This window comes from Oryx dammah, unplaced genomic scaffold (assembly GCF_014754425.2).
Source record: "Oryx dammah isolate SB20612 unplaced genomic scaffold, SCBI_Odam_1.1 HiC_scaffold_4, whole genome shotgun sequence".
NCBI lineage: Eukaryota > Metazoa > Chordata > Mammalia > Artiodactyla > Bovidae > Oryx > Oryx dammah.
The window spans coordinates 75,766,719-75,786,789 of NW_024070188.1; the positions used below are offsets into that span (position 1 = coordinate 75,766,719).

The window sequence follows — 20,071 nt, forward strand, 5'->3', positions numbered from 1 at the left end:
ATTTCCATGCAGCTGACATTCTAGTGATTCACTGAAAATATCATCAGGGCTCTCAAGAGTACATGCTTTTTATTTATTACACAAATAACGGATTGGCTGAAGCGTTTACACCAAATGAAGTTTTTCCACTGAAAGACAGTGAGTTCATTCTTATGGAGACATCAACGTCAAGTTTTTCCAGACTCATAGAGCATGGCTTAGAAAACTGCAGCTTCACTGCAGTGAATGTTCCCCAGGAGTAGTTTCAGAGTTGAAACTCACACCAGCACATATGAAGCACTTCTGTTTGCATGTAAGGTTAGACCCAGGGTCCTTCTATCAAATTGCCTCAGTGATTTATCCTTAGTGTATGCTCCCTCCATGCCATCTAAAAGAGAACATGCATGTGCGTGCAAACACACGTGCAAATACACACACACAGATACACATTAAGAACTGAATTGAGAGTCGTGGGTGTGCACCATGGCTGAGGGCTTGGTCCTAAAGTGTGCTGAAGTGCCAGCATTGTGCTGTGGCCGGGTAATAACTGCTGCTTAGAAATGCCAGGATAGCATCTGATGAGAAGAGGCTGAGAAGAATACACTCTCACTGGCAGAGTGAAGAACAAACTCCTCATGAGAAAGTGTAGGAGACTGTCGTAAGGGGATGAGAAGAAAAGAGGAGGATTGTTAAGACTCCACTATCTCCGTTTCTGAACTGAACTTTTGCTCGCAGCAGGCAAACACAGGCTCCCTCCCACACTGAGAAGCCGTCCCCTGCCGGTGTGCAGTCTGTTAAGTAAACAAAGACTTTATACTGAGAAAGGAACATTTCTCTATTATGGCTATGAGTTGTTATTTTTAAAGCTTTAGCCTCCAAGCATTTCCCCCTCTCCTTGTTTATTTTTTCACTAGAAAGAAAAAAAAATCAGCTGTGGGACAGGAAAGCTCACTTGTAGATTAAGGCCACTTTTGGTTTAAGGCTCACTTGGGCTTGAGGCCCACTCACCTTTTGGTGTAACCACCAGCTCATTCCTCCCGTGGAGCAATGTATCTTTTCAAGATTCCCCTCTGCTTATGTTGAGCTCTCACGCACCCAGATTTCCACAAAGCAGAAGGCACTTTGGGAATTGTTTCCTGGATACTTCAGGTAAAAAGGCCAGGCTCTACCCTGATATCTATGGCTCTACCTATTTATCACTATGTCTGTAGCTAAGACTTAAATATGGCCCCTGTGGTGTGCTCCCTGCCATTTAAGCACTTTACATAAAAACTCATTTTTTATGTAACTTTAACTGAGAACTTTATGACAATTGCTTCAATATTGATGTGGGCTAAATTCGGAGAGACTGTTATTCGATGTAACACACCTCTTCTGGGGAATATGCCTTGTATTGCACTCATCTTTTTCCTTGTCTGTCTTGACTCTGTTTTGAATCTCTTTATTTAAAATTTATATTGAAGTAAAGTTGATATACAATATTGCAGTAGTTTCTGGTGTACAGCAAGTGATCCAGTTATATATATACACATATATATTCATTTTCAGATTCTTTTCCGTTATAGTTTATTGCAGGATATTGAATGTAGTTATACTATACTGTGCTATACAGTCGGATCTGGTTATTTATTGTATGTATCTGCTAATCCCAAACTTCTAATTTATCCCACCCCCTCATCCCAATCTCTATATTAACAAGGTCCATGGTTTTCCTCCCTGTACCCTAATGTTAACACAAAGCCTCATATATAATGGGCCCTCAATAAGTCATTTTGAATGTGTCTAGACAAACACAAGTATAGACATTGCATGAAATGTTTGTAACAGCACAGTACTTGAAATCAAACTAAAAGTCAAACAACAAAAAACTGATTAAATAAATAAAATCATTTTGTTTGGTGAAAAACCGTGCCACTGTTAAAAACAGTTGATGAAGAACTCTAAAGTATTTCCATTAAAAGCAAAATAAAGTGCTGGACAATGTGTTTACTGTTCATGTTTTAAATTTTTAAATATGTTACAAACATATGTTTGGATATGCATAAAATATCTTAGCTTCTTCCTATGCCCCAAGCTCATCATGCCCCAAATTCAGTTAATGAATAACTAGATGAATGCATTTCTTTCAGATGTATCATCTCTGCATTTAGTTTCTGTACCAATCCTATTGAAAAATATACTAATACTTTCTTTTGAAGATATTGCATGTTTTGAACCTTTGAAAGTGAAAAGTGAAAGTGAAGTCGCTCAGTCATGTCCGACTCTTTGCGACCCCATGGACTGTAGCCCACCAGGCTCCTCCATCCATAGAATTTTCCAGGCAAGAGTATTGGAGTGGATTGCCATCTCCTCCAGAGGATCTTCCTGACCCAGGGATCGAACCCAGGTTTCCCACATTGTAGGCAGACGCTTTACTGTCTGAGCTACCAGAGAACTTCCCTTTGGGTTTGCTTATTTAATAGTTACAACTACTAATGCTAAATCCTTGACACCAAAGCTCTGTTGTACAGGGAAAATGCTTAAACTTCTTATAATGATGTAAGATCTCTTTCATCTTCTTTCCTAGACTACTGCCCTATCTACTTCTCCCTCCAGATGTTTTCACACTGTTCCTCCTTTCCATGTTTGGGAGCTCTTCCAATGATGCTTTCATACCTCAACTCAATGAAATCCTACATTTTCTTAAAGTGTCCACTCAATGCCACCTACTTAGCATCTTTACCTGCATTCCAAGGCAACATTAATAGTTTCCACACAACTACAGCTCATAGTTTTCATAGTTGGTCCTGTATCTCCAAATCATTTTATATACGTTTATTAATACAAATTGTATTATCTCAAGGTCATGAGCATATTGATATTAGAAGCCCTATTTTTATTCTTATTATTATCACAACAACTGGAACATACTAGGCGATTGATAAATATTTATTAGAAAAATGTATTTACCTGAATTAAAATCATGTTTAATTATCCATAGGTTGAAGAACTTCATATTTAACATAACAGATTTGGGGACTGAACAAGACATCTTTTCTAAGAATTGGAAATGGAAGTCTTTTTATTGATGGAAAATCTTTTTTCACCTTGCCTTCTAGGATTCAAGTGAATGTTCATGCTCCCTAAAGAGAATGAGCTGTGGTTTTTTGTTACAGATTTAGAACCAGTAGATTTTTATGAATGTGAACCTTATCATGTCTTCTGGAATTTTTTTGTGCTTTAATATTTTTGTCTGTGTGTGTATTAATAGGAACCAGGGAAAATGTGTGGAAGGCATGGTGGAGATCTTTGACATGTTGCTGGCTACATCGTCTCGGTTCCGTATGATGAATCTCCAGGGAGAAGAGTTTGTGTGCCTCAAGTCCATCATCTTGCTTAATTCTGGTGAGTAAATCACATGGGAAAATTTAATGCCAAGTTACTGGAAGAAACATTTATTTGTATTTTTCAACCAGATACAAGCTACCTATTCCAAAGGCATAATCACAAATTGAAAACAGCAACTGACGTACATTTAAATTAGTTATCTTTTTGGCGCTAGGGATAAAGAATCTGCCTGCCAATGCAGGAGGTGCAAGAGATGCAATTTTGATTCCTCTGTCAGAAAGATCCCCTGGAGGGGGAAATGGCAATCCACTCCAGTATTGCCTGGAAAATCCCAAGGACAGAGAAGCCTAGTGGGCTAGAGTCCGTGGGGTCGCAAAGAGGCTGGCACAGGTGAGCACAGACACATCTTCTTTGTAGATGACTTATGGAGGCAAAACCATGCTGATCACATAAGATGAGTGAAAGCAAAAATTCAACATTGAATCAGGTAGCACCCTTCCACAGATATGAGTTTATTTATTTATTTTTTATTAAAGTGACACATGTATATGGACATAAGTCTGTTGTTAGTTATATGTGTCAGAAAGTAAGTAGAGTGGTTGACCCTGTTAGGATACTGTGACCAGTTCCAAGCTTCAGATCATAAGGAAAGAGGCTTATTTGCGACAGACTATGTTTCTGGTCAAAACTGATTAGCTGAAAAATACCATTGACTCAGAGATAGAAAAACCTAATTCTAAAACCAAAGAACGTGGAATTTGGTATGTTGGTCCAGCTAAAAGAGTGGTTTTCATTTGATCCATGGTATCCAATTCAACTGTCCTTTCCTATTTATTCATCTGAGAAATCTTAGCTGAGAGTGGCATCCTTTTTTTTTTTTTTTTGCTAGTGAGGTTGGCTGTTGCATGAGTCACTCCAGGTCATCCAGATGGAAACTATGGTTCAGCCTGAATTAGCACCCTGACTCGTCCCAGCCTCTTCAGCAGTCAAATCTAAGCACTTGATCTTCAGCCTATAACACCTGATGCTTGACAATGGGGTGTCAGCTGCACGGTTTAGATGCCCTTAACCTCGACCTTAGCCCCCCAGCCCCAGGCCCACCTCCTGCTGGAGACCTCATTCTCACACAGAAATCACAGCTGCCTTGAAGCCCTGGACCTGATTTTAGATTTAGCTTCTTACACCCTTTGATACGGTCTCAAATTTCCCAGTAGCTGAACTAGAGTCTTTGTTGATCCTCATTTGGGGAGAATTGGCACCTGCTTGTCTTTTGAGGTGTTTTGCTGACGAATGTCAATCCCTTCCCACCTCCCCTGACAATTTTCCACTTCTCCCCACCAGTGCTTGTAACCTGTATTGCTTAATGGTTCTGATAGTAATCATTCTCCCTTATCAACTGATAAATGGAAATCTGTACCGTTACACTAGGCAAGGACTGAATTGTAGGATGAAGTTGCGTGAAAAATAATGGCGTCTCTACTAAGGAAGTGATTACCGCGCCATTCAAGTTTCAGGTTCCACTCACGTGCATTGTGCTTTTCATTTGAGTCGTTTGTCCTGTTGGTTGAAGGGTCCAGAGCCCACAATGGCTCTTTATTGGAGAAGAGTTCTGGGAGCAGTGCCACTCGGCTGCACCGTGCCAGGTCCCGAACCTGCTCCTTCTTCGCTGGAGGGCTGGCACACGCCGTCGGCTCTCGTGTGGACAATCTGTTAATTTCAGGGAAGGCAGGCCTATAAAGTTCTGGGACTTTTTTCTCTACTTTTACCAGGAAATAATACCCTGGACAGGAAGTGAAATTAGCCAGAGTCATATAATCAACGGAAGTAGATGCTCTGACCTTGGTGATCAAAAATATTTCCTTCAGATACGTATCTTATTTTCCTGCATTACTGGTCTGTGCCTGTGAGAGGGTGTATTTTTTTTTTCATATTATATAATAGAAAAGGGGGAACTTTTGCCATCAAAATATTGGATTTATAAGCCTGAGTCTTTTAAATCCCAGAGGGAAAAACTTTCAGCCCTCACAAGAAAGTCTTTTATGAAAAGACTGGCACTGGCAACTCAAAAACAGTACTTCTTGCCACAGAATTTGGACCTTCACCTGCTGCCTCCTGACACCAGTTAAACTTGCCGGCTCCATCCTTGTTCCTTCACCTCTTTCTCAGGATATTCTGTGAGCTGCCTTGCACCAGGAGGGCTGGAATGCTATTTTGGAGAAACCAGGCACCATCTCAGTGACAGTTTATAGTTGTCTTTTTTTGTGAGACGCCAGTAGCTCATCTTTTCTCTCAAGAGCAGTACTGCTGGCTCATGGGCTGTAGCAAAACAGAAGCTGTCTCTCAACCTGGGAAAAGTGAAATCACTCTTTCCACCCCCAAAGTGATTTCTGTTTTGGAAAAGTGGATCTGTCTGCCGAGCACAGCTCCCGACGTCTCATATTGTTCCTGAAAAAAACAGAATCGAAAAGGACTTTACTCCAAAACACAGTGGTGTGGCGCTCCGGGCCTTTTTCAGAGCAGTGATTAGTGATATGAGGGTCACCATGATCAACACCTTTTTCCAACTACTGAAGGTGTGGACTTTCCTTAAAACCCACCCAAGCCATAGCTCTGATCAGGGGCTATTCTTCACCTGTTGTGAGACAAACTACAAAGTGACGCTAATTCCTGGACTCTCTGACAGAAGACAAGCTAGAAATGATTCAGGAGAACTGTGCTAGAAGATGCTTTCCTGATACTTGGGAAACAAAACCTCAGTGTGTAGAGAAACCTGGTGTTTCGTGTTGAGCCCCTGTCACTAAAGTCTGAGGAGGGTGTGTTTACATTGGCCTTGACTTTGGCACAGAGGCACAGGGGGAGTTGAATGGTTGTTATGAGGACCTGCTAGGAATGTGTTTCTGGAAGCCTTGAGAAGGTCTCCCAGGTGCCAACGTTTCCATGGGAAGGCCTCTTCACAGCTATTTGGGAGTGGGAGATTTTCATCTTTTCTGCGACAGAAGAATTTATTCCTTTGCTTGCAAAAGTCTCCAGTCATCCACAGGACAAGCACTGTTTTTCCACTCTCCACCAAAGGACAGAGGCCTCCCTGGTTAATCTGAAGATGTCTTCGCCCAATCAGTACTAGCGTCAAGGGATTCTGAGAGCTAGCTGGACAGGGTTCAAGGTAGGACAAATGCAAACAGGGCAGATGAACTCAGGGTAAAAGGCTGCTGAGGGAGCAGCAGTGGAAGAGGAGGACGGAGCTGGAGCTACAGGGGGGAGGAGGTTCTGGGCCCATTTACAGTATTCTTGCTATCCAATGGGACTTTAGTTCTTCTTTGTAATTCCAGTATTTCAAATTCTTCAAGCCCAATTCAGATCTCACCTCATTTAGGAAATCTTGCTATGACCCCGTCCATAATGAGTTTTTCTTCTCTAGACTGTTTTAGTTCTTAAAGCTAATAACCTCACACTCTAGCATTTAGTCAGTTGGTTGGCTGATTTCATTCATTGATTCAGTCATTTCATTCATTTATTCAAGAACTCGTCAGTGATGGAATTCCCGCTGTGAACTTTACACCAAGTATACGAAGATGTATAGAGCTTCTCTGGTAACTCCGTTGGTAAAGGATCTGCCTGCAATGCCTGAGATGGGGTTTGATTCCCTGGGTTGGGAAGATCCCCTAGAAGAGGGAATGGCAACCCACTCCAGTGTTCTTGCCTGGAGAATCCCATGGACAGGGGAGCCTGGTGGGCCACAACAGTTGGACAGGACTTAGCAGCTACACCACCACCAAACAAAAATGAATGACATGTGTTTTTTGGTTTTGGTTTTCCAGTTTTTTTTTTTTAAACCCAGATGGAGTCTTTACACATATGTCCTAATTTCTCTATAAACTATTAATGCTTTTTTGTATTCCTCAGAGCCTGTGAACTGCCAACAAGTATTATACCGTCTAGTCACTTAATAGATGCTTGTTTGCTGGGTGTGACCAGAGGCACCTAAAAAGTTCCCATTTTTCCTGTGCTGTGCCCACCATGGTGAAACATGTCATCCTTTTCAGTTTATTAAAGATCTAGATAATGGGGAAAATAACTGTCTCCTCAGGTTGTTGTGAGATCTGGGGGAAACTGTGTATAAAGTGTGTAATGCAGGGACTTCCCTGGTGGTCTGGTAGTTGAGAGTCCACCTTCCAATGCAGGGGATACAGGTTCGATCCCTGGTGGGGGAACTAGGACTCCACAGGCTGCAGAGCAGCTAAGTCCATGCCTCAACTAGAGAAGCCTGTGTGCAGCAGCAAAGACCCAGCACAGCCTAAATAAATACAAAGTGTGTAATCACTTCCTGGAACATAGTAGGTCCTCAGTCAGTGACAGTTGTCATCATCACTTATGAGAATATCTGACTTAAAAGGAGTCAGCTCATGCCCCTTTTCAACATAATTAAGTACTTTGGGGCTTGCCAGGTGGCACCAGTGGTAAAGAACCCACCTTCCAATGCAGGAGACATAAGAAACAAGAATTCGACCCCTGGGTTGAGAAGATCCCCTGGAGGAGGGCTTGGCCAACCACTCCAGTATTGTTGCCTAGAGAATCCCATGGGTAGAGGCGCCTGGTGGGCTACAGTCCATAGCGTTGCAAAGAGACACAAGTGAAGTGACTTAGCATGCAGAAGTGCTTTTAGTTTAAAAGCCTCCCTCTCACTAGGCTTAAAAAAATATGCAAGGACAGGAGGGTAATAACAATAGAGTTTGCAGCTGTTCTTCTGAGGCTTTGTTAATTGTGCTATTTAATTTTATTTAGAGAAATTTTAGAGCAAGATTTATCTGATAGATAATAATGAATTGTTATTTAATTTTGGCTAACCTTAATGAAAACTGGTGGTGTCCCTATTCCCTATTGGTTGACTGCTTCTTTGCATCCTCTCTCCCCACATATGTGATCTTCCCAAAGTCTTCAGAACCCACCCTCATTCAGAACACCACCTTTTTAGGGAATTTTTCAAGACTTGGAAAAATTCAGTAGTCAAAGCTCAATATGTATAAATCTACAGTCCCTGATAAATGTTGGATTTGGCTTTCAAATTCAATTTAATAATTATTTCTATCCATTTTCTTAACTTTCTTCTGACCACGGTTCTTTATATGTCTCAATAATTCTGAAGAGCCTCACCTACTTTGCTCCCTGGTAACTTTATCCAGCTGGCTCCATAGAGAGCCTCTCAGACCCCTGACTCCAGCTCCTCTGCCTTCTCTGTGTTATAGTGAATCTCTTCTCCTCTCCTGATGCACAAACTAACTCTCGTTACTCCAATTCTGTGTCTGCTGGATCCCCATGGTATCTTTGGCAGGCCTGTTGGTTACTCCTGGACAATCTCCTGCTGTAGAAACATACCCTTGATTACCTGCTCATCCAAAACTGATCTTCAGACATTTCTCTTTCAATTGATAGAATATTAGAGAGCAGAAAAGAGTCAAAACCTTAGGGACTTAAAACCCAAAGTGAAAAATTAATGGAAAGTGAAAAAGCCAAAAAGGAAGAATTATGACAACATCTCTAAAGTGTGTATCTTGGTGTTCATCTAAAGAAAAAAGGGTGTGGAATATCACACAAATGCATATATATGGTAAGCATAAACATAAGAATGGTGCCAGCTCTTGTGTGTCACTCAGTTCTTCGTTAATATGGCACATCTTGTCATCTTGATGACTTGATGAAACATCTGGTGCTGAAGGTGATGAAATTTGCTTTGTGTATGTTCACCAGAGGCTGCGCTCTGCTCAAAGAAGCATTCATAATCATGATTAATTACAAGAGGCTCCCATCACAAAAAATACTTCCTCTTTCCAGACCTGAATACTTTGCACTCCTTCTGTTAATTATTAGACATTAGGACACTTAAGAAATGTACTGACTGTAAATATTAAGGATCATTATTTCTTAACTGTTAAAGTTCTCTGATAGGAACAAGCCTTGGAATCTCATATAGACACATTGTCAGGCATGCCCTTTGCTGTCACAGTGGAGATTTGATTGTATTGTCTCTTGAGTTCTTTGTAATGCCAAACTGCCTGTCCAGGGGGCCTGCCTATTGTCTTGTCATAATTTTGAGATAAATGGCTCTTTGTAGTTATTAAGTTGTTCACCGTCTTCTTGCTGGCTGATGGATTCTGTTGGCAGTAGATTCAACTCTTGAGCCTTTCCTTGCTCCCACCTTCTGGTGTGGCTTTAAGCCTCATGGTCTTGGTTAATTTCTTTCTTTTTTTTTTTTTATAATGTTTATTTTTATTTATTTATTTGGCTGCACAGGGCCTTAGTTGCAGCTTGCAAGATCTTAAGCATGCGGATGCTTAGTTGCAACATGTAGGATCTAGTTCCCTGATCAGGGATGGAACCTGGGTCCCCTACATCGGGAGCATGAGTCTTACCCACTAGACCAACAGGGAAGTCCCTGCCTGCATTAATTTCTCGAACACTTGGTGTGCCATGGACTTTGTCTTAGGAAGGCTAGTCATTCAAGAGAAGCAATGCTGCCACTTAGCAGATAAAGGATGCCATTTTATAAGCCACTTCCCTGAGACATATCTATACAATAGAAATAATGATACTAACAGACAGGAGTGCTGTGACTATTGAAACTATGCCCACCTGGCATATCATAGGTCAGTTTGTAGACTCTCCAAATACAAAAACTCTAACCATGTTTTTCTTCAGCTCAGTCGTTCAGTTGTGCCCGACTCTTTGCAACGCCATGGACTGCAGCATACCCAAGCTTCCCTGTCCATCACCAATGCCTGATGCAAGCTCAAACTCATGTCTACCGAGTTGGTGATGCCATCCACCCATCTCATCCTCCCTGTCCCCTTCTCCTCCTGCATTCAGTCTTTCTCAGCATGAGGGTCTTTTCAAATGAGTCAGTACTTCACATCCTGTGGCCAAAGTGCTGGAGCTTCAGCTTCAGCATCAGTCCTTCCAATGACTATTCAGGACTGATTTTCTTCAGGATTGACTGGTTGGATCTCCTTGCAGTCCAAGGGACTCTCAAGAGTCTTCTCTAACACCATCATTCAAAAGCATCAATTCTACAGTGCTCAGCTTTCTTTATGGTCCAACTTTCACATCCATACATGACTACTGGAAAAACCCTAGCTTTGACTAGATGGACCTTTGTTGTCAAAGTAATGTCTCTGCTTTTTAATATGCTGTCTAGGCTGGTCATAGCTTTTCTTCCAAGGAGCAAGTGTCTTTTAATTTCATGACTCAGTCACCATCTGCAGTGATTTTGGAGCCCAAGAAAATAGTCTGTCATTGTTTCCATTTTTTTTCTCCATGAAATGATGGGATCGGATGCCATGATCTTAGTTTTTTAAATGTTGAGTTTTAAGCCAGCTTTTTCACTCTCCTCTTTCACTTTCATCAGGAGACTCTTCACTTCCTCTTTACTTTCTGCCATAAGGGTGGTGTCATCTGCATATCTGAGGTTATGGATATTTCTTCTGGCAATCCTGATTCCACCTTGTGCTTCATCCAGCCTGGTATTTCGCATGATATATTCTGCATATAAGTTAAAGAAGCAGGGTGACAATATACATCTTGACATACTCCTTTTCTGATTTGGAACCAGTCTGTTGTTCCATGTCCAGTTCTAACTGTTGCTTCTTGACCTGCACACAGGTTTCTCCGGAGGCACATAAGGTGGTCTGGTATTCCCATCTCTTGAAGAATTTTCCACAGTTTGTTGTGATCCACACAGTCAAAGGCTTTGGCATAGTCAATGAAGTAGAAATAGATGTTTTTCTGGAATTCTTTTGCTTTTTCTATGATCCAACAGATGTTAGCAATTTGATCTCTGGTTCCTCTGCCTTTTCTAAATCCAGCTTGAACATCTAGAAGTTCTTAGTTCATGTACTGTTGAAGCCTGGCTTGGAGAATTTTGAGCATTACTTTGCTACCATGTGAGATGAGTACAATTGTGTGGTAGTTTGAACATTCTTTGGCATTGCCTTTCTTTGGGATTGGAATGAAAACTGACCTTTTCCAGTCCTGTGGCCACTGCTGACTTTTCCAAAGTTGCTGGCATATTGAGTGTAGCACTTTCACAGCATCATCTTTTAGGATTTGAAATAGCTCAACTGAATTCCATCACCTCCACTAGCACTGTTTGTAGTGATGCTTCCTAAGGCCTACTTGACTTTACATTCCAGGATGTCTGGCTCTAGGTGAGTGATCACACCATCGTGCTTATCTAGGTCATTAAGATCTTTTTTGTATATTTCTTCTGTGTTTTCTTGTCACCTCTTCTTAATATCTTCTACTTCTATTAGGACCATACCATTTCTGTCCTTTATTGTGCCCATCCTTTCATGAAATGTTCCCTTGGTATCTCTAATGGCACACAATTTTAAAAGGCTAAGAGGCAGTTTAGTACCTTTGAGAATCCACCTTTAATTCTCAGAGGTGTGTGGAAATTAGTTTGAAAACTACTGCTATAGGTGAAAAATGTTACCTAATTAAACTGGTTCTCTAGTATATTTTAAAATGAACCATTTTGCAAACCATGAGGGAAACTGCTCAAAAGGGTGCTCAGCCCTGGGGTCAGGGATTGTGGGCCTGTGTTTCACACACTGGTTTGGGCAGGGGACACAGGCAGTTAACAGATCATTTCCATGTCAGGAGAAAAGGGAATGTCATGATGAAAGGAAGCAGAGTGATACAGAGACAGACAGCAGGGTCCTTACCTGAGAAGGAGTCTTCAGCTTTAGCTTGAGTTGGACTTGGCTAGAGGCAGAAGAAAGGCGTGGGGGGTTGGGGGAGTTCTGGCTGCATCATTAAACTAACATGAAACCACCGGACTGCTCTTCCCTGGTTGCCTCAACTATAAAATATATATAATAATTCCAGGAGCTTCCCTGGAGGTCCAGTGGCTAAGACCCTGCACTCCCAATGCAGAGGGCCCAGGTTCAACCCCTGGTCAGAGACCTAGATCCTTCATGCTGCAACTGAGAGTTAGTATGCTGCAACTAAGACCCAGTGCAGCCAAATAAATAAATATTTTTAAAAAGGCATAGTAATTCTAAGCAGTCCTATTAACCCTATAGGTTTGTTATGATGTAACAAGATAGCTTTAAAACATGAGCTAATATCATCATTACTAATATTATCTGTTACTTTTAATAGGGAAAATATTATGTAACCTAATACTGTACAGGAATTTTGGTGTTCAGGATCTCCCTGTTCTAATCATAGGATGAGAATTACACTCAGGCTCTATATTTGGAAGGGCCTTAAGTATCCTCTGTCTGCCCTCATGCCTGGAACACTGAACTGTAAATCTAAAAGTGTGTCAACACTTGAACTGAGGGAAACCATGAGGAAACAACAATAAGCCCCCACTAATTTATTGAGCTCAGAAGGAAAATGCAATATTGTTTTTTAATGGAGTTTTCTTTCCCTACATGTTACTCACTGAACAAGTAAAAGCCAAAATGGAATATATATGTTTCCTTAAATCTTTCCATGGAAATCCAGACTGCAAAGTTTTCAGTCTAAACCAGACATCCCTACACTTAGTTGGAAGACCTCCCTCTGGGCCTTGGCTTTCATGCATGGGCCCATGGTTACATCCACCTGCTTCACTTGGTTTGAAAGAAAGATGGAAAAACAAACTCTCTGCCTCTTCTTTGGAGTCCTGGTCCTTGAACACTGCATCAGCCTCAGCTTTCTTCAGTGATTTCCTGCAGGGAGTGGTTGGCTATGCTTTCCTGCAGGGAGTGGATGGCTGCTTTTGTATGTTGGGGTAGCTTGAAGGTTGCCTCAGTTCTAATTTCTCTGAGTTTTTAACTTTATATCTACTTTTCTTTCCATTTTTCTTCTAATGAAAGAAAGACAGAGATCCCCTGGAGATGGAAATGGCAACCGACTCTAGTATTCTTGCCTAGGGAATTCCATGGACAGAGGAGCATGGCAGGGTACAGTCCACGGGCTCTCAAGGAGTCATACATGGCTGAGCGACTAACATGTTCACTTTCATTGATTTGTAAGCTACTATATATTAGGGTCTGCCCAGGTGGTGCTAGTGGTAAACAATCTGCCTGCCAATGCAGGAGAATTAAGAGATGTGGTTTTGATTCCTGGGTTGGGAAGATCCTTTGGAGGAGGGCATGGCAACTCATTCCAGTATTTTTGCCTGGAGAATCTCATGGACAGAGGAGCCTGGCAGGCTATAATCCTTAGGGTCGCACAGAGGCACAGAGTCGGAAACAACTGAAGTGACTTAGCACCACACATTTACTAGCTTGCGTTTCGCTGGTAGGTAAGCGGTAAAGAAGCTTCCTGCCAATGCAGGAAATGAAAGATCAATCCGTGGGTGAGGAAGATCCTTTTAGTTCAGTTCAGCCACTGAGGCATGTCCGACTCTTTGCAAGCCAGTGGACTGCAGCACACCAGGCTTCCCTGCCCATCACCAGCTCCCAGAGCTTGCTCAAACTCATGTCCATCGACTCAGTGATACCATCCAGCCATCTCTTTCTTTCTTGTCCCCTCATCTTTCTGCCTTCAGTCTTTCCCAGTATCAGGGTCTTTTCCATTGAGTCAGTTCTTCACACCCCGTGGCCAAACTGTAGGAACTTCAGCTTCAGCATCAGTCCTTCCAATGAATATTCAGGACTGATTTTCTTCAGGATTGACTGGTTGGATCTCCTTGTAGTCCAAGGAACTCTCAAGAGTCTTCTGCAACACCACAGTTCAAAAGCATCATTCTACAGTGCTCAGCTTCCTTTATGGTCCAACTTTCAGACATCCATACATGACTACTGGAGAAACCCTAGTTTTGACAAGATGGACCTTTGTTGGCAAGGTAATGTCTTTGCTTTTTAATATGCTGTCTAAGTTGGTCATAGCTTTTCTTCCAAGGAGCAAGCTTCATTTAGTTTCATGGCTGTGGTTACCATCTGCAGTGATTTTGCAGCCCAAGAAAATAAAGTCTATCACTGTTTCCACTGTTTCCTCATATATTTGCCATGAAGTGATGGGACCAGATAACATGATCTTAGTTTTTTGAATGTTGAGTTTAAGCCAGCTTTTTCACTCTCATCAAGAGGCTCTTTAGTTCTTCTTTACTTTCTGATATAAGGGTGGTGTCATCTGCATATCTGAAGTTACTGATATTTCTCCCAGCAATCTTGATTCTAGCTTGTGCTTCATCCAACCTGGCATTTCACATGATGTACTCTGCATATGAGTTAAATAAGCAGGGTGACAATATACAGCCTTGACGTACTCCTTTCCCTATTTGGAACTAGTCTGTTGTATGATGTCTGGTTCTAACTGTTGCTTCTTAACCTGTATAAAGATTTCTCAAGAGGCAGGTAACATGGTCTGATATTCCCATCTCTAAGAATTTTCCACAGTTTGTTGTGATCCATACAGTCAAAGGCTTTGGCATAGTCAATAAAGCAGAAATAGATATTTTTCTAGACCTTTCTTGCTTTTTCTGTGATCCAACAGATGTTGACAATTTGATCTCTGTTTCCTCTGCCTTATCTAAATCCAGCTTGAACATCTGGAAGTTCATGGTTCACATACTTGTTGAAGCCTGGGTTGGAGAATTTTGAGCATTACTTTGCTGCCGTGTGAGATGAGTGCAACTGTGTGGTAGTTTGAACATTCTTTGGCATTGCCTTTCTTTGGGATTGGAATGAAAATTGACCTTTTTCAGTCCTGTGGCCACTGCTGAGTTTTCCAAATTTGCTGGCATATTGAGTGTAGCACTTTTACAGCATCATCGTTTAGGATTTGAAATAGCTCAGCTGGAATTCCATCACCTCTGCTAGCTTTCTGAGTAGTGATGCTTCCTAAGGCCCACTTGACATTACATTCCAAGATGTCTGACTTTAGGTGAATGATCACACCATCATGGTTATCTGGGTCATGAAGATCTTTTTTGTATAGTTCTTCTGTGTATTCTTGCCACCTCTTCTTAATATCATCTACTTCTGTTAGGTCCATACCATTTCTGTCCTTTATTGAGCCCATCTTTGCATGACATGTTCCCTTGGTATCTCTAATTTTCTTGATGAGATTTCTAGTCTTTCCCATTCTATTGTTTTCCTCTATTTCTTTGCATTGATTGCTGAGGAAGGCTTTCTTATTTCTGCTTGCTATTCTTTGGAACTCTGCATTCAGATGGGTAGGTATATCTTTCCTTTTTACCTTTGCCATTAGCTTCTCTTCTTTTCTTGGCTATTTGTAAGGCCTCAGACAATCCTTTTGCCTTTTTGCCTTTCTTTTTCTTGGGGGGTGGTCTTGATCCCTGTCTCCTGTATAATGTTATAAACCTCTGTCCATAGTTCTTCAGGCACTCTGTCTATCAGATCTAATCCCTTGAATCTATTTATCACTTCCACTGTATAATTAGAAGGAATTTTATTTAGGTCATACCTGAATGGTCTAGTGGTTTTCCCTGCTTTCTTCAAGTCGGAATTTGACCATAAGGAGTTCATGATCTGAGCCACAGTCAGCTCCTGATCTTGTTTTTGCTAACTGTATAGAGCTTCTCCATCATTGGCTACAAAGAATATGATCAATCTGATTCTGGTATTGACCATCTGGTGATGTCCATGTGTAGAGTCTTCTCTTGTGTTGTTGGAAGAGGGTGTTCGCTATAACCAGTGTGTTCTCTTGGCAAAACTCTGTTAGCCTTCCCTGCTTCATTTTGTACTCCAAGGCCAAACTTCCCTGTTATTCCAGGTACCTCTTGACTTCCTACTTTCGCACTCCAGTCCTCTATGATGAAAAAGACATCTTTTTCGGTATTAGTTCTGGAAGGTCTTGTAGATCTTCATAGAACCATTCAGCTTCTTTGGCATTAGTAAAAGAGTATAAGGTTCATTAAATCTTTTCATACGTATTGCCTACTGCCCCGAAAGCTTTATTAAATTACACATTTATATAAATGTAACCTTATCTTGTATGCAGAAGACAGAAGTGGGGTATCTCCTGGAACAGCAAAGACAGTAGACAGCTTTCTCCCCGCAAGCTACAGCCCTCAGCTGTGAAGACCCCCAGGCAGGAGTTTCTACACAGAGCATATTATAAACGTCATATTGGAAACACCCCAAGCTCACTCTTTTTGAAGCAATTTATTGTTTCAGAGAATGTTGTCATATTTTATGATCTATTATGTATGTAGTTGTTTGTTATGTCATTTTTCAATTTTATGACTTGCACAGACACTGCTGGTGAACTGCTCTTATTCCAGGCAATCAGGATGCACAGAGGGCTGGCACTGAGTTTCTTACCTTCTATCTTTGATCCCTTTGCCACTGTTTTTATTGAGGGATATTTACAAACAGAAAGCCAAGAGGTTGACTGGCTGTAAGTTTAACCTCCCTTTAAAATCGCATCTCTGGAAGGAGAACCTGGCTCTCCCAAAGATTTCATGTGCTCTGGGTTCTGGGTTTGTGTGATTGACATGAACTTTCCTTGTCAATAACCAGCTTGGACGAATAGCTTATCATGTGACCCCATGGCTTCTCTGTACTTAGTTGCTCAGTTGTGTCCGACTCTTTGCAACTCCATGGACTATAGCCTGCCAGGCTCCTCTGTCTATGGAGATTCTCCAAGTAAGAATACAGAGTGGGTTTCCATGCCCTCCTCCAGGAGATCTTCCCAACCCAGGGATCAAACCCAGGTCTCCCACATTGCAGGCAGTTTCTTTACCATCTGAGCCACCAGGAAAGCCCCTTTAGCTGTGCCCTTCTTTAGTGATCAAGAAACTGCTGGTTCCAAGAATGCCCTGTCTGATCTCATGGATCCTAAGGACTAAGTGCAATCTAGTCTCCAGTTCTTACAACTGGAAGCAGTCAGACAATGGGCTGTTGGACAAAGGAGCTAAGCATGACTGACAGGAGGGGGCACTGGCAGCAACAATTTGTTTAGTCTTTAAAATCGGCAGCAACAGTACTGATAAATTCAATCCAGAATGCAAAATTCATCTTCATCTAGACGGTGAAGCATCTGCTCTTACTTACTTTTGGTAGAGCAGATTTTACTCTTTGAGTGAGAGAATATAACCTTCACACTCAGTGAAAGCCAGGCACTCAGCTCCTTCTAGTAATACCTTAATGGTCTGCTTCCTTTGCAATTCAGCTTGCCAATCCTGGAGGAAGATGGGTTACCAGTCTTTTGAGGCTGATCTTTTTTTGTATATAGATAAGTAACTCAGGTTACTCATGACATGTTGGAAGTATTTCCAACTAAGAAATTTTTTCTCAGAAGCTTTAGTAACAAATTAGTTAGTTCCATTTTCTGCCAAAATGGCAAACTTAGAAGTTTCAGAAACGTGAACAGCCTTACAGATGATAGAAATATTATGAACATAGTAACAAGGAATATCTCTACAGCAAGCTCCTTAGTCCTCGGAATATCCGTTCTTCAGCTTGGGTTTCCCTCTCATCAGTCCAGGCATTACCAAAGCTTGTGAAATAATGGAAGTGAAAGACACTTTGATTTTGTATTTGCAAAAGCATTTTCTTTCACCAGATTATGAAAGGCATGCATGCCCAAGGCAGGGAACTTGGAAAATACAGAAAAGCCACCAAGAAAAATAATCTCCTAAGTAATCAGTTTTACCACAGAAAGGTGAGCGTTGTTAACATCTTAATAAACATTCTTAATTAAGAGGCAGAGGCCTCAGTCCATTAGTACCTCTGCTCCGCCATCTTGCACCTAATGTTAGGAAATTCTGGAGTGCTCCTAAATCATCCCAGGGAAATTGTTAGTTTTCTCAAATATCTCTGGAGGCGAGACTATTGTTGGCAGTCATTTCCAGTTTCTCACAAACTGGAAGTTAGAAAATTCTTTGTGTAGCCTTTGACCACTGGCCAGGAATGAGGGGTATTGGAATGTTAGTTCCAACTTTGCCATTTATATCCACAGGGTGACCTCTGGCAAGTCCAGCCTTATGTTCTATCTGAAAACCCTCTCAGCAACAGCATCCACTAGCCCCAGCTCCTTAATCTCTCTGAGCCTCTGTTTCCCAGCAAATAAAATAATGAGTGGATCAGTAGGGGGCCTTTTTACATTAAAAATAATTTTTTTTTTGGTCGTCCAGTGGTTAAGACTTCCTGCTTCCAACACAAAGGTCATGGGTTCCATCCCTGAACAGGGAACTAAGATCCCACATGCTGTGCAGTGCGGACCAAGAAAAAAATAATGAAAGAAAAGAAAAAAATATTTATTTAAAGAATGTCTATATGACTATACTTCAATTTTAATAATTAATTAAAAATTAATAAAAATATTTCTTTATTTAAAGAATGTCTATATGTGTTTACCTGAGTCGCTTTGCTGTGCAGCAGAGATTGGCATAACATTATAAATCAACTATATTTCAATTTTTAAAATTAATTAAAAATTAATAAAAATATTTCTTTGTAAAATTTATGTTTTAGAGCAGTTTTCGGTTCAGAGCAAAGCCGAAGGAAGGGTACAGAGATTCCCCATGTAGCCCCATCTCCACCCAACCCCCAGCTGCCTTCACTATCAAAATCCCCTACCAGAGATGTATCAGTGATTTGTTCGAATTGATAAACTTATGTTTACACACCTTTATCACCTGAAGCTTGTAGTTTAATTTAAGGGTCACTTTCACATGCACATGCTTGGTGTTCTGCATTCTGTGGGTTTTGAAAAATGTACAATGACATGTATCCTTCAGTACAGTATTGTATGGAATAGTCTTCATATTGTATGATATTTAAGACATTGAGGACATTCTGCCCTAAAAGTCCTCTGTGCTCTATTCATCCCACCCATTTCCATAACCCGTATAAACCACTGATATTTTTTACTGTCTTCTTAGTTTCATCTTTTGCAGAATGTCATGTAGTTGGAATCATACATTAAGTAGTCTTTTCAGATTACCCTTCTTATTTGTAGTAATGTGAATTTAAGATTCTTCTATGTCTTTTGATGCCTTGATAGCTCATTTCTTTATAGCCCTGAATAATCTTCCACTGTCTGGATTTACCACAGTTTATCCACTTACCTTCCCTGGTGGCTCAGAGGTTAAAGCGTCTGCCTGGAATGCGGGAGACCTGGGTTCGATCCCTGAGTCAGAAAGATTCCCTGAAGAAGGAAATGGCAACCCACTCCAGTATTCTTGCCTGGAGAATCCCATGGAGGGAGGAGCCTGGTAGGCTACAGTCCATGGGGTCGCAAAGAGTTGGACACGACTGAGCGACTTCACTTTCAAATCCACTTACCTACTACAGGACATCTTGCCTCCAAGCTTTGGCAATTAGAGTAATGGTGCCATAAATGTCCACGTGCAGGTTTTGTGCAGACACAAATGTTCAACTCATTTTGGTAACTATGAAGGAGCATGATTGCTGGCTTATATACAAAGAGTATGTTTAGTAAAAATTTGCCAATTGTCTTGCAAAGTGGCTACACCATTGTTCATCTCTTCCAGCAACGAGTGAGAGTTTCTGCCACTCTGCATCCTCGCCAGCATTTGCTGTTGTCGGCATTTAGATTTTGGTCCTTCTAATAGGCGTGTGGGTGCATCTCACTATTGTTCTCATCAATTCTCTACCTGATGCAAAGAGCTGACTCATCGGAAAAGACCCCAATGCTGGGAAAGATGGAGGGCAAGAAGAGAAGGGAGGCAACAGAGCATGAGATGGTTGGATGGCATCACCGACTCAATGGACATGAGTTTGAGCAAAGTCCTGGAGATAGTGAAGGACAGGGAAGACTGGCGTGCTGCAGTCCATGGGGTCGC

The 20,071-nt window shown here is 41.4% G+C and overlaps 1 protein-coding gene across 1 annotated transcript in view; it reads left to right on the top strand.

Annotated features, from left to right (window-relative positions):
* ESR1 (estrogen receptor 1) overlaps positions 1-20,071 on the top strand; it is a 276,074-nt gene that overhangs the window by 239,520 nt on the left and 16,483 nt on the right. Inside the window, exon 6 of the mRNA XM_040238694.1 lies at positions 3,230-3,363. Within this exon, the coding sequence (XP_040094628.1) occupies positions 3,230-3,363 (134 nt within the window). The remainder of the gene's footprint in view (positions 1-3,229; positions 3,364-20,071) is intronic.